The 15,354-nt window shown below is 40.0% G+C and overlaps 1 protein-coding gene across 1 annotated transcript in view; it reads left to right on the top strand.

The window, feature by feature from the left end:
- MYO5A (myosin VA (heavy chain 12, myoxin)) overlaps nucleotides 1-15,354 on the top strand; it is a gene marked incomplete at its 3' end in the record, with an annotated part of 74,271 nt that overhangs the window by 43,833 nt on the left and 15,084 nt on the right. Inside the window, 11 exon segments of the mRNA XM_009577166.1 lie at nucleotides 485-568; nucleotides 731-733; nucleotides 4,051-4,212; nucleotides 5,826-5,923; nucleotides 6,608-6,694; nucleotides 6,793-6,901; nucleotides 8,410-8,621; nucleotides 9,584-9,740; nucleotides 13,180-13,419; nucleotides 13,950-14,198; nucleotides 15,316-15,354. The exon segment at nucleotides 15,316-15,354 is cut by the window's right edge and continues 94 nt beyond it. Of these exon segments, the coding sequence (XP_009575461.1) occupies nucleotides 485-568; nucleotides 731-733; nucleotides 4,051-4,212; nucleotides 5,826-5,923; nucleotides 6,608-6,694; nucleotides 6,793-6,901; nucleotides 8,410-8,621; nucleotides 9,584-9,740; nucleotides 13,180-13,419; nucleotides 13,950-14,198; nucleotides 15,316-15,354 (1,440 nt within the window).

The following is a 15,354-nucleotide window of genomic DNA, read 5'->3' as shown; positions in this document are numbered from 1 at the left end:
AATAGTCTTTCTGAGTACAAATGAGACATTTTCATAATAAGCTGCAGGCAGATCTACTTATTGCCTCTCAGCTAATGAGATGAGATGAGATACTTTGTTCTCAGTTGCATCTGGATTTCACACAATTTTGCAGCCCTGATAACTTCAGTGGAGGAGATACTCAACACACATTTTGATTCTTCACCTTTACGGTAACCATTCAATCATGCTGTCTTACCACAAGCATCTCTCAGCAGTGAAGTATATCTGGTATAATGCAATAACAGGATTCATCTCTATATGTTTTAATGTTTTACATTTTACTGGAAAGCACTCTCTTTGAGGAAAATCTATATTTAACAAAGATGCACTTGGGAGCTGATATTTTCAACATCCACAAGAATTATCTGTTTTAAATGTGAATGTTACAGCTGGTGAATTCTATGCAAAATATTCCTATTAAATACTTTTAGTACTTACTTTTTTGTAAAATTATGGTTTTCAGGTGGAATATCAATGTGAAGGCTTTTTGGAAAAGAATAAAGACACCGTTTATGAAGAACAAATTAAGGTCCTAAAATCAAGTAAGGTTAGTATAAAGAATTTTTTTTTCTTCTTTTGCAGCTATGAATCCTTGAATTAAAGGTCATGTAAAATTTCTTATAAACCTAGGAAATATTTCTCCCTTAGTATCAGATCAACTGAAATTGAACATAGTTTGTGTCTTACTTGGCTATCTCTATGAATTTAGAAAGTCCTGTAGCCTAATTTTCCTCTATGTAAGATCAGTCTATATTTAGCCACTGATTTCACTGTTTGGTTTTTTTTGTTTGGGTTTTTGTTTTTGTTTCGGTTTTTTTTAACTTTTCACAAAACTTTGCTATATTTTCTGTAAAGGCATCAAGGACTTCTAATGTACTATAGTAGTATAAGAAGGCTTAACAGTTAAGCCCTTAATTTTGTAATGTGAAAACAGAAGCTCCTTGTTTATGGCCTCACAATTGAGCAGAAGATTTCTGGAGGAGAGACAAATTCTGTTCCACAAGCAAAACGAGAGAGGAATGAAATGTATAGACCCTAAGGACACAAACCAGAATTTACGGGGTCTTGCCTTCTTGATATCTATGAAAGGAAGATAACATCTGAATTGAAAAATACTGCGTGAAGGAATATTATAGAACAGGCCTTCATTGGCATCGTCTGCTTTTTTTAATGGAAAAAATGCTAGTTGTGCTCTTCTGAAATGTAAAGGCAATTAACTTGACATTGCGCTGTGATGGCTGTTGGGAATTTGCTAGCTCTAATGGCCCAGGAAGTTGGGTAACAAGGACAGGCTATTTAAAATTATGCTATTCTATCAGGAAAACCAACATTTTTCTCTTCTGTTTCTATTCTGAGCAGATATATGAAGCTAAATGATTAAAACATGTAATATAATGAAAAACCACAGCAGACTTTCCACCGAGAGAAGTGTTGAAGTGGTTTGAGTGAAGTTAGTTGCTCTGTGTGGGGGAGGCAGGTGGCATCCTCAGGGAGCTGGCAGGGACCAGCCGCCTGGGTAGCTCCAGCTCTGCCATGGCGGGGTGGAGGTGTAGGGGTGCTCCGAGGGATGTAGTCCAGTGAGTAAGGGACGATGGGGACATAGCTGCCATAAGAGCATGACAACAGCTCGGGCAGGCTCATTAGGTTGAGTCAATTCAGTCTAAACACTAAGAAACAACATGGTTTTCCCCAATGGTAAATTTTACCAAAACCAGTGTTTAAAAAAAAAAAAAATTCAACTGTGAAGAAAACAGATTTTCAAAAGAAGGTTTCATTTTTATTTTTCAGCAGGCTTCTAAAAAAGTAATTGTAGTGGGATTGCATTTCTGATTTTTTTTTTTGTTGTTGTCACTGTTTCTGGGTTTGTTGTGCCCATTCAACAGAAGGTAATTCTAAATTGAATGCATCATCTGTCATCCTCCCCATGCCCATTCTCACATACAGCTCGAATGCTTTTTTGCTCTCCGATGTGCATGACACACACTGCTCTTGGCAGGCACTGTAGTGTTTGGCTATTTGTTTTGGCCTTCTCTATAAATCCACCCACAGGACCTCTTTGAACTAGTTCAGTTTCCATGCATGTATCATGAAAGCAATACAACAGTCCTCAGCTTTCATGCTTGCTACTGGCATGTTGTTAAAATCTTCTCTTGTGGCTGTGTATTGAAAGAAGTGATCTGTAAGATTGTTAGCAGCATGTCTGTTAAGTCGTCTGAAAAAATTACAGGGAAAAAGTGCTTGCGCGCTTGTTTTCTACCACGTGAATTATCTGCCCTTTGATCAGTGTTTTCCCTCTCTTTGAAAACTCCTGGTGTTCTACGAAACAAAGAAAATTGGTAAGATACTAAAAACTAAAACCAAACAAAAACATGAATGCCCCCACAGTGTGGATCATCTCAGCAATGCTCTCCTGTTGTTGACTTCTGTTGCAGAAGGCCATACATTGCTCCTTTCTTCTGCATGCAGTAACTGAGGCAGTGTCTATGAAAATGGCGCCTTTGAAATGCACTTGCCCATTTTTACAGGCAGATTTTGCCAGGGTTGGAAAAAGGGAATGAAACTTATGTACTGGTAGCTTACAAGAGCTCATCCGTCTGCAGTCAAGACACTGGGCACCCCCTTCCCACTCCACCCCTGGTGTGAGAGCATCAGGAGTTTCAGACAAAGCATATTGCATTCAAATAAGTTTCTGTACGGGATGAAAAGACTTGGCTCTGTAGCTCAGACGCCTGTACACACCGACTCCATCTGACCATGGGCAGCTGAACGAGCTGGTGGTGGCCCAGTCATCCTGAACTCGTTATTGAGTCAGTGGAAGGAGATGGGCTAAATCACCCTCTGGAAATGTCATTCTTCCACCAGCTACAGAGGTAATCTAAGGTGATCATGCTCCTAATCCAGCAGACGCAGGTGAGATAAAGCTAAGCTGTGATATTCCTTTCTTAGTTCAGGAATTTAGGATACTTTTGTAGCATTCATAGTCATTATAGTATGCTGGAGTGCTGTGCTGAATGCTACTGAGGAACGTTTGATGCCTTCTGCTAGCCCATCTGGCACAACCGCAGAGCACAAGTACCATTTAGTTGCACAGCATGTTTCATTGGATATTGTGCATGCTCACCAAGTTTTATAAGGCAAAACCAATTTTTTTATTTTTTAGGTTGTACTTAGCCCAAGCACTTTCTAGTACTGAAAATTGAATGCTCCTATCTCTTGGGACAAAATGCACAGATGCTAGATAAAAGATTATTCATTGACAGGTAGAGAAGTTCAGATTTTCTTCCTCTTATAATGCTTCTGAAGTGCTATAGTTGTCAGTAGAAAGACCTGGTGGTGTTATTTTTAGTTACAAGTTATTTCAAAGCAGCTATTATATATGGGTGTATTTTGTAGTCATTAGAGAAAGGGAACCAGAAGCCCTGTGTGATATTTGGAAAGATGTTTCAGGTTTTTCCACCCACTCCCACTGGCCTGAGAGTGAATCTTCAGTCAGCTAAAATTTGGCTAATGGTTTTTTTTAGTTGATGGTTCCTCTTTTAAGTTGATAATTTCAATTTAGAGTGATATAGCAGGAATATTCTTTGTTGCCTGCTGGGTTATTCAGTGTCCTAGATATTTCTCAACCACAAAGGAGTCTGTTGCACCACTGGAATATGAGAGGACCCTGTGTTTCCTTCTTAGGTCAAAGCAGCCATACATAATTGCAATTGGTACTTATGAAACTGCTGTCAGTATCTAACAGTTTCACATAGAAGCTATTGCTGGCTCTATGAAAAAACCCTCCAATCAGAGAATTTTGTCTTCAGAAGGAGACTCACTGATCAAACCTACAAAATTTTTAGTATTAAATCATGGCCCACTCACTATACTACTAGCTTGAATGCTTTTTTGCGTTTGTCCCCATGTGGAGTTCAACAAAAACCCAATGCTTACAAAAACTGAGCCTGGATTCTAACTACCTTAAGCACAAATGGGTGCAATCACTTGCTAGATTCTTACCCTCTGTATTTTTTCTGCTGTTACATCAAGTTTAAGCTTCTACCAGAGTTATTCCAGGATGAGGAGAAGGTCCTCAGTCCCACATCAGCAACCCCTTCAGGGCGCGTGCCTTTGTCTCGAGCGGCTGTAAAACCAGCCAAGGCCAGGCCAGGTCAAGCCAGCAAGGAGCATAAGAAAACTGTGGGACATCAGGTGAGTTTGAAAATGCAGCTCTATTAAATAATCTCGCCCTCTACCTCCCTCTGTCTCATAGGTCTCAAGGTGTGCTGGTGCTTCTTGGGATCCCTTGTGATTTTGACACAGGTGCAGCTGATTATGACTTACAGTTTGGAGCAAATATACCCTAATTACTAATATATTTTGGGCCACAATTTCAGGGAGCTCTGTTCTTATTGTGGTGCCAAAACTGAAACTCATGTTTTTCAAAATAGATTTAACATGCTGGATGCTGAGAAGCTTTGAAAATCTTATACTGGGTCTTTTTGATCATGTGCCACATTGTCTGACTCAAATCAAAAATGGGAGTTCAGTCCCCAGAAAACTTGGTTCCAGTTATCAATGGGCTAAATATAAAATATCCACGTGTATGTGCCAGAATTAAATTAAAAGCATGCAGATCTGTATGTGTGGAGAACTCAATACTACTTTGTTACTTTCCACTCAACAGATTTAACAGGTGTTTTCTCAAGTTGGTTATGTCCCCAGTCAGTGCTTTATATATGCCAGATAGTCGCTTGGACTATACATAGGAGCCAAGGGGAACTTTTTTGACGCTTTACTACTCAGTTTTTATCTACTTGCCAGCCTGTACCACTTTGCTGGTGCTTGGCATGTGTTCGTGGCACAGGCTGCAAATTCCGATCTTCTGCAATTCATGAAAGAGAACCCCTGCCCAGTTACGTTTTTACTTTGAACTTCATTTCTGATTTTGCAAACAGACAGTATCCTGAGGGTGGTAGAGGCCTAACGCTTTTGTTGTCAGACTGAAACTATGAGTTAAAGTGTTAGGGCTAGTCTCATACTACTCCTATCAATCAACCATGTATATTAATTTATAAATTTTAAAGAAAGCTAATACAAAAGTGATTTTTATCATATTCTGTGTAGAAATAGAGGCTGGCTTAGAATCATGAGTTCAACAGAAAGAGGGAAATCCATACCAATATGTTTAAAACATCTAAGATGTGTTTTCATAGTTTTCTTTATCTGTTAGGGTATTCTGTGGTTAGAAGGATATACTGCAGTACGTTAGGTATTTGTGGTCCTGATACTTCTTTAAAAGCAAAGCTCCTAAAGCTGTCGGATATTGGACTTTCAAAGTTCTCTTCAGTAGGTCTGACATTGGGATCAGTGGAGCTGAAGAAACTGATACTTTTTTTTTATTACCACTCTGTTGATTTTAAATTTGATTTAAAATTTATTTAAAGTTAAATGGCTATTTAGTAATATGCGATGAGGTTTAGTCATGAAGAGGTGGATTAGACAAAGATTAGGGTAGATGAGGTAGTCAAAAGCTGAAAATAACTCAGTCTATCCCATGTTTTTGTAATTTATCACATGCTAATATGGGAGCTTTACTCCTGTAAAGCCTAACATTTAGAAGTCTCACTGTAACATAATTCACCCAAAGATGGTATCTGAAACTAAAATTTATTGCCATAACAAAAACAAGCTGGTATTTATGACTGAAAGCATTATTACAAGTAAGCAAATATCCCTAGGTCCGCTTCCTGAGGTTATCTCAAACATGACTAAGCTTATTGAGGCTTTTCCCTGATATTTTTCCCTTTTTCTTTTTCAAAAAGTTTCGAAACTCTCTTCATCTGCTGATGGAAACCCTGAACGCTACAACTCCACACTACGTGCGCTGTATTAAGCCTAACGACTTCAAGTTTCCATTCACGTAAGCTGGTTCTCGTATGGTTCGTAGAGCCTGTGCATGGGAGGGAATTGCCCAAAGCCTCAGAGGTTCGAGGTTCTGCTAAACCTTGCTCACTCAGGAGTGGTGTGTCTCCTTTCTCTTGTTATGGACTCATTGTGCATGTGTACGTGTACTTACAGCAGGAGATGTTTGGGATGAATAGAGGGAGAAATACTTCCAGATGCTTTTTTGTTGTTGTTTATGGTGATATATGAGGAGAAATACCAGCATTTTCATTGCTAGCTGTTTTAAATGTGACTGGCAGTTTGTACTCCTTGAGGTCATTTGACATTTGCTGGAATTTGCTTTTGCAGATTCCAACGTCTTATTCCGTATCTTTTTTTCATAAATGAACTTGCTTGCAGCTTTTCTCAAAAGTTTGCTTAAAATCCAGGCCCACAAAGACTCCCATGACTATTGGGCAGGCCGGCGGGAAGCAGGACAGGACAAGCAGCTTGCAGCAGCCTACGGGCTCGGGCAATTCCCCGGGTCAGGCTGTCCTCTCTTTTCGCTGAGTTGCAGAAGCACGGGCTGGACTTCTTAACCACCATCACATCCAACCTCTGCTCCCCCTCTGTGCCACTCCTGTCCCGGCTGTGCGCAGGGCCAGAGGTCCCATGTAAAAAACTAGCCCCACACCCACAGGCTCTTCTTATTCCTACGTAGATTTGATGAAAAGCGGGCAGTGCAGCAGCTGAGAGCTTGTGGCGTCCTGGAGACCATCCGAATCAGTGCAGCTGGCTTCCCCTCCAGGTGTGTTTGCCACTTTTTAGATTGCTTTCAGCTGCAGTTCTTCTTTTTAAAAGAATTATTGATTGTTGGGACTGACAGTGCCTCTGTTTTTGGGACAGGTGGACATACCAAGAGTTCTTCAGCCGTTACCGTGTTCTGATGAAGCAGAGAGATGTCCTTAGTGACCGAAAGCAGACGTGTAAAAATGTCCTGGAGAAGCTGATTGTGGTACTAGACTTAGTGCTGAGAGCATTTGGAATCTGAAGGAGTAAAGATAGCATCCCTTACTCCATCATATAGCCACACTATTGTAGTACTTCTACAAAGTACTAAACCACCAATATTAGCACAGGAACTGTAGAATTTCCCAGTGTATCACAGGAAAGGAAGACAGTGATTTTAAGTGTGGGTGGGTTGAGGGTGAACCTTACCTTGCTTAACGGCAAGATGCATTAACCACACCTTAAGTAAGGTATAGTTATCTGGAGGTTTTCTAATGTGGAGGTGTTTCTGTCTGTGTATGTTTGTGTCTTTCACACTGCTCCTCTCAGCTCCTGTGCTGAAGTCAGCCTTTTTCCCTCCTTTCATCCTCGTGACATTGTCTCCCTGCTTAGCACTGTGGCTGTCTTCGTACCTCGGCAGCCTCTTGCTTTGCCTCCTACCTCCAGTTGCAGCCCTACATTCCCAGGCTATGCCATCTACACAACTGGCGTTGCACCTGAACTGGTGTGTTTCTTGGGATTTCTTAAGGACCGATGAACTGCGGAGGGCAGGCAGGCTCCAAAGAGACAGTTCCAGCCAGTTCTCAGTAGAAGATCGTTAATTGAGACTTACTCAGAAGTGTCAGTTAGGAAGAGAAAGAGACAAAGTTTACTGAAGATACAAAAGCAAGAAAGCTTACCTTGCTGAAGTGCAATGCCAATGTTAGGATGTTTATGGAAACAAAAAAATAAATACTGTGCAGGCAGGCTGGGGCTCAGCTTTTTAAATTCTGTGTCATTGGGTGGACTTAACGAAAATGTTTTGGTTTAAATGCGTGTGTCTATTTATAGTGTTAATGTATAGTGTTAAATGTATCCTAAGATGTAGCTCTTTGACTGCTGTTCCTTTTAACTTAACATCAAACAATCAACAAAATTAATTTTTTTTCAGTGTACCTTTGTATATTCTCAGTTTTTCGCTCCAAGGAGTACTACAGCTTATAGAGATAGAATATTATTCTCTTTCTGGTTTAGTTCTGAAATTTCAGATGTATTTGAGCAGCAGCGAGATATTTTGTTCTGTCTTAGTCCTGATGCAGTAAATGATGCGTGCATGTTTGAAGCCCTAGCTGTTCTGTTTGTACTGTGTAATATGGTTGGAGATGGACTGTTCCAAGGGGTCACCTACAATTTAAGCAGGAAATTGTACCGGTGCATTGCCTGTATTGCTTTAATCCTCTGGGCCCCCTTGTCACCTCCTGTAGCCTTCCACATCTCTTACAATCTTTGTGGCATTCTTGTCTAAGCAAAAATCTTATGTTACTCCTTTAGGCCATGCATTGTATTAATTTGTTAACAGAACCATACACAGAAAACACTCTCCTCCACTACTTAATTTAAGTCTAGGTTTACTTGAAATATCACACAGATAATTTTGCCTCTTTACTAACTGTACTTTCATTTAGCCCTTCATGCCTTTTTTTTATCCACTAACATTTAATGCTGTAACTGATCTCTTTTTACCTCTGAAAATAGGACAAGGATAAGTACCAGTTTGGTAAGACAAAAATATTTTTCCGGGCTGGTCAAGTAGCCTATCTGGAAAAAATAAGGGCAGATAAGTTGAGAGCTGCCTGTATCCGCATCCAAAAGACGATCCGAGGCTGGCTGATGCGAAAGAAGTACGTGCGTATGAGGAAGGCTGCCATCACCATTCAGAGATATGTCAGAGGGTACCAAGCACGATGGTAAGCAACGCTCGTGGGAAAACCCACACTAGCCTCAATTCAGATCCGTTTAAGTAGGACATTTAAATGTGATACATTTGTTCTCTCCTTCCTCTACTGGCTGAGAGGAAATGATTTTCCAGGGAAATGAAGGAAATTGAATATAATGAATGTGTCTGTCCTGCCTGTTTTTGACCTTCCTGAGAGGACAGTAGCACCCTGGCTGTATGATGGTTAGAACAGTATGTCGTTAGTGGGAGAAGAGTACAAGTAGTACTGGGAGGTATGTTGCAGATGAGGTAAAGCAGGACTCTTGGCTGAGTCCTTACTGCCCAGTTTCCATGTGCCCTCCCAGCAGGGTCTGTCTGTCCTGCTGGAGAAGCCGTTCCTCATTCAGGGTGCAGCTGTGAAGGGAGATACATCAGTCAGGCTCATTTGTTTGGATTGACTTCTGAGGGATGGCCATGGATGGGCTAAAGGAAAGGATAGGAGTATGGGTGGTATCAGTCAAAGACAAAGTGGTTATGAAGACTGTAAGAATCAACCTTCAGAAAGAGGCTTTTGTCAAGATGCTTTGTCATTGTCTTGCTGAGCGGGCCAAGAATGAGCAAACGTTTTCTACAGGTTGAGGTTAGGAGAGGAGATCTGGAAGGTGGCATAGTGGAAATAGCTGTAAAGCTGGAGAAAAGGTGATGAGAAATTAAGCTGAGTTTATCTTGTCAGTTCTATACCACAGTTCTCAGAGGAAGTGAAAACATTTCCCTGTAAAATCTTGCAAGGTTTCTTTTAATTTGTCATTCTGTTGTACTGCCATTTGGTAGAATAGCAAGTAAATATGCTGTATCATTGACAACGTTAGGAAGAAACTGAAGTAGAAAATGTAGCTCTTGAGAAAGAGGGTAAAGTTATAGGATGTAAAAAAAAAAGTATTCAAGCACGGGAAAATAATTGCAGGTATTATTTGTAATCTTTTTCTTGCTTAGCTATGCCAAGTTCCTGCGGAGAACACGGGCTGCCATCACTATTCAGAAGTTCCAGCGCATGTATGTGGTCCGCAAAAGATACCAATGCATGCGAGCTGCTACTATTGCTCTTCAGGCTCTCTTAAGAGGTTACATGGCCAGGAACAAGTACCAAATGGTAAGAAGTCATAATGTTTTACTAATTCACTCCAGCTTTATTTCCACATACCTTCAGGACGAAGCTGATCTGTGGTATCCCCTTGGGAATCTGAAATGTTCGTATGCGTGCTGTTACGCATAACGCACAAACAAAATATCACAACGTGGATTGAAGGACAGCACCTGGAAATTAAAAAGATCTGATACTGCAATCAATGAACTTGTCATTTTAGAGATATTCACATTGTCATCTAATATGGATGTACTTAGACTTTCAGTGCAGTCAGTGGAGAATCTAACAGGGATTTACAGCATTTCTCTTGAGAAAACTTCTTCATCTGTTATATAGAATGTCAAGGCACTTAAATACTGAAAATCGCCATGTGTGAATATGCCTCCATGAGTCCAAATCAGTATTGCTCACATCAATATACATATGTGATGCACTACTATCCCTATTCCATCCCTAATTTCAGTGATTCTGAAATGGCTGATGGAATATACTGAAGGAGATTAATGTTAGCAAAGAGACACCCACAAAAATAGGAGATTAAAACTTAAGCATGGGAGGTTTTTTGGTTTTTTTAATATATTGATGTTGGTTTTGTTTCGGAGAGAAATTGATATAACCCTGTCCTAGTGATATTGATAATATTTTCCTGATTACGCTTGATAAAAAATAAAAATTCAATTAGGAAATTAGAATTTGCTGTTCAGTAGTTACAGGACTGGAAACAGAATTATGATTCAAATGGCTAGACTGCAAAATGCCAGCATGTTTCATGGCACTTTTGTCTACACGAATTGTTTTAACTAGGCTCAAAAGTCAGCCTGCATTTCACTGAAAAGTTAGCCGGAAGAGTTCTATTTTTTTCCCAAGCAGGTAGATATCGAAGGCATGTTACAAAAAGCCAACTAATGTGTATGTTCCATGTGTTTCTCTTTCATATTTGAAGTTTCTGTATATTTTTCATTTGTATTACGAATTTCTAAGTAGTAAGATCCCGTGCTTGACTCAGCTGTTCTTTTGTGCAGGTATCTACTTGCCTTTTTATTGGAATTCTTAGCGTTTTCATTATTATAAACCATATTTTATGTTGTGAGATTGTATAAGATATGTTTTTAATAGCGATCTGACAGATGTGACAAAGTGAGATGTGGGTCACAGCAGTACATGGACTAAAAGCCATCCTTAGGAAAATGGGAGATGATTCTGTATGAATGAAGTTAGTCACGTGAGTGATACACACCGCATCTGTCCTGTAGCAGAGTTTTATAAACCTGTTATATTCCCTCTTAATAGAGATGGCAGATTTCTGGAGGGGTCCCTGTAAGGGGTGGTCAGACTTGCCTGTCAGAGAGAATCTCCCTCGAGCAGTGAATTGTTCACCGCAGTAAAACATGAAGTTCTGACAATGTACCTGCGGTGTGCTGTGTATACGTTGTCCTCCTGAGGTGGAATTTTATTAAAGCTGAGATACAGCGATGGCCAGAGAGAGAAGCACAGGCTCTGCGTGCCATGGGCAGGTAAACACGGTTGTTCTGAAGTTCACGGTGATTGCAAATGAGGGAAACCGAAAGGTTGCCCTATGACAGCACGCTTGGGCTGAGCCGTGACTCTGTAAGTAATATACGGTACACGTGTTGTTCGTTAGGATTGTGAAAGGTACCTGTTGTTGTTGTTAGAAGAGAGGGCATGTGTTGCAGTCACATGACTAATACAAGGAATTTAAAATGGATGAATCATCTATTTCACACATCCTGGGGAAAGCTTCTGCTCGAGACATTGCGATGTGCTTCTCAACAAGGAGTTCAGTTCCTCCATAGCTTTTACATAAGCTTTCCTGGGAAATATCTGGTAAATTAAGTAACTTTTCTGATACTCTCACTTTACGTTGGAGTGGCTTGTTTCCTCACTGGATTGCATGGGTGTGAGAATTCACTGGCAGATGAGGACCATCCCTGCACGATGGAGGTATTTCATGGGACTTGTTGCTTTCAAACTTGCGGTGAAGATGTTGTTGAAAGCTACTTGTATTCGAGCTGCTCAGGCACCCACAGGTAACCTGAAGGACTATTCCAGGAAACGTGTAAGAAGGTTTTTCTGCACGACATGCAGTCAGAAAGACTTTGGCTTTTGACCTTGCTGTACATTTGAGAGAGCTATTTCCTTACCTCAGTGTGCTATTTAACTGAGTGCTGGTATTTCAAGTCTCATTTTTTCTTCAGAAATAAATGCTAAAGGAGAAAGTTTGTGTATCATAATCTTGCCACTTTGCCAGTGAACCTTTTAAATTCATTGATCTGGAAATTTAACGCTTCTAACACATTTCAGTTCATTTGCTAAGAAGTATAAAAGAAAATAAAATTGTTGTTACCCTACTAGTTTGTCTTATCAGCTTTGTGGTAAATCAGTGTAAGAATGTGAACTGCATATGAACTTTAAACTATCAAATCCAAGAAGTAACATAAAATCTTAAATAGTTTTGTTCTTTAGAATAAACTGTTTAATTCGCAGAAGCTTTATTAAGTGAACTCTGAAGTTCAAACCTTGTGGGTTTGGGCAGGCTCTCTGAGCATAGCTGTGGTCCGCTGGAATTCAGGTGCTCCAGACCTGGGGGATCTCTGATTGAATCAGTGGGTGAAGGATCCAAAACCAAGTAGCAGACTCTTCCTAGTGCAAGTCTCTGACTAACACACTGATGAAGGTTGCTGGCATTCTTGCCTGTTTCTCATTTAAAATTATTTTTTAAAAAATATTATGAAATTTTTTTTTTTTACACCTCAAAGCTATGGTTGAAATTTCTGCCATGAAATAAATTGGAATTATTACTATATAAAATTTCTGATTAGAATAAATGGAGATTTTTCCATGCTGGCAAGTCTAAGATATGCCAAAAAAAGGAAAGGAAAAAAAAAAGGGGGAAAAAAAAAAAAAGGAAAACTGACAGGAACTTGTAGTTTGGTCAGCTAGACTACGGCTGCTGTTTTTAACAGCTGCTACAATTTACTCTGGGTTCTAGTGTGTACTAGCTGCATTGCATATCAGCTGTGGTTATTTTAAACTATGTATTGCTGAATCCTATGAAGCATATGTCAGTGATTCTAAAATCTTACCAACAGGTACCATATATTTTTGTAATTAGCTTGGATCTGACATCAACACAAAGGAATGCCTGGTTCTTCAGTGTGCCTCCAGTTCTTTCTTTCCACGTTTTTCCTTCTGGTTCCTTTTCATTTTATTCCCTGTCATCTTCCTTATTCCTGTCTTCTTTTCTTTTTTGTTTAAATTAATTCCATATTCATTTCTTGTTACTTTTCACCAGAAGTTTCTCTTTGCAGGCTAAGGTGTCTCTGTGTGTACCTCATCGTTACACCTCTCATTATGGAGTCTGTTTAACTGAGCAGGTGTAGTTTGCAACTCTCATACCCCTTGTGGTGTTTTTTCTTAACTGTAGATGCTTCGGGAGCACAAGTCTATTATTATTCAGAAACATGTAAGAGGTTGGCTAGCTCGAGTGTACTACCGTAGGACGTTGAAGGCAATTGTTTACTTGCAATGCTGTTACCGGCGCATGATGGCCAAGAGGGAGCTAAAGAAACTGAAGATAGAGGCCCGGTCTGTAGAACGCTACAAGAAGCTTCACATTGGCTTGGAGAACAAGATCATGCAGCTGCAGCGAAAAATTGATGAGCAGGTAAAAGCTCCCTGGCCTCAGGGAAAATAGTTAGAAATCTTGTATTACCTTTCTCAGTAGCACTGTGGGCATTCGCAGAAAAATGCACTGAATTTTCATTGTAAGGTATCAGTTCTCTTTTCTGCTGAAGAACATTTATAGAAGAGAAAGGGAGGCCGCAGTAGAACTGGAACAGTAAAGCATCCATTTGTGTCTCTCAGCAGCACTGAGAGAAAACATCTGCTCCCTTAATGTCAGTATTTCATTTGAAGCATGTCAGTTGCTCTGTTTAAGGGGAAGGTGAGGTGATCATGTTTGACGTGTGTGGGCTCCCTGTCTGATTTTAGTCTGGGATGTTAATGTGCAGGCTTAGAGACTGGACTGTTCTGTCACCTCGTTAAGCAGTTCTGCAAAAACAGGCTGAAACTTTTTGGAAATGGGGAAGCTGCTCTTTTGCTCCTGTGTTTGGGTATATTCTGTAGGGAACTAGAAGGCTTCTTTAAACCAGAACTTCTCCAACAGCTGCTATGTCTGTGTTGTCTTTTGCAAAGAACAAAGAGTACAAATCTCTGCTGGAGAAGCTGAGCAGCCTGGAGATAATGTACAGTACAGAGACAGAGAAGCTGCGGAGTGATGTGGAAAGGCTTCGGATGAGCGAGGAGGAGGCTAAGAACGCAACCAACCGTGTCCTCAGCCTTCAAGAGGAGATTGCCAAGCTCCGGAAGGAGCTGCACCAAACTCAGTCTGAGAAGAAGACCATTGAGGAATGGGCAGACAAATACAAACATGAAACCGAGCAGGCAAGTGTGCAGTCTCAGATGCACGAGAAGATTTATAGGGGCCTGGTGTCCACTCAGGTTTTGCCCAGGCTTAACTGCTTCAGTTGTGTGGCTGATATTTTTACAGTATTTTTAAGCAATGTTGTACTGTACAATCCTAAATAGGCTTGATACCTAAATAACTACACCTATGGTAGAAGAATATACTAAATCTATATATTGCATGTAAATATATGTATTCAATCTATTCAGATTTTGATACTGAAAGTATTTGCAAATCCAAATACTTAAGCTTCCTCAATTAGTCAGAGGTAGCGCATTCATAAAAAGAAATCGTTTTACCTACCTAGAGAGTGTAATCACATAGGTATCAGAAATCTGTCCCATACACAGTATTCAAAGATAGCTGCTTATATCCTACCTAATTTAAACAATTAGCCTACTAAACACATGTATGTGTGCACAGTCGAGTTCAACAGGTTTTGACTAACCCCTTATCTTTGCTTTAACCATGAATATATCAAACAGGTTGTTTCCTGTCAAGATTACTTGCTGATAACGGTGCGAGTTTCAAATATTGGAAGAGCCATTCCGTCATTATGTGATGCTGCAGTGATACATTTCAAGATCAGATAAACATAAGGAAAAATATTAATTGATTAAGCAAAGGGAGTGCATACTAACCATAATCGGAGACAAATGAGTAGCTGGCAAACCTGGGCACGGTTAAAGTGGCACAACTTTTGGGCAGAGACAAGATGTTAGATTATGGTGTTACCCATGCAATGGAATATACAACAAAACTACCAAATCTGTTCCTGTTTTAGGAATATTTCTATTTTAAGGAATAACTTACATCTTTGGGACTTTGCTGAAAAATATTACGGCACAGTGGAGTGGTTCAAGGCAGTTTTGGCATCTGATCAGAAATGGAGTGCAGAACATACAGGGGAATCTGCAGTGGGACATATTTAAGACGTAATTTGGGAAATGAAGATGTCATAACTTAGTTCACTGATTTCATTCTCTGTGGAAAAGTTTAAGTATTTGAACTCTTACAACAAGGATGTAGTTGCTCTTAGAGCTACTGGTGAAAGATGAACTGCATTCTGGGTCAAATATTTTATTATCTCTGTAGCTGCTATCGGAGCTGAAAGAGCAGAACACATTACTGAAA

The sequence above is a fragment of the Fulmarus glacialis genome, unplaced genomic scaffold, assembly GCF_000690835.1.
Source record: "Fulmarus glacialis isolate BGI_N327 unplaced genomic scaffold, ASM69083v1 scaffold49150, whole genome shotgun sequence".
Lineage (NCBI taxonomy): Eukaryota > Metazoa > Chordata > Aves > Procellariiformes > Procellariidae > Fulmarus > Fulmarus glacialis.
This window is presented reverse-complemented; position numbering and strand designations above follow the sequence as displayed.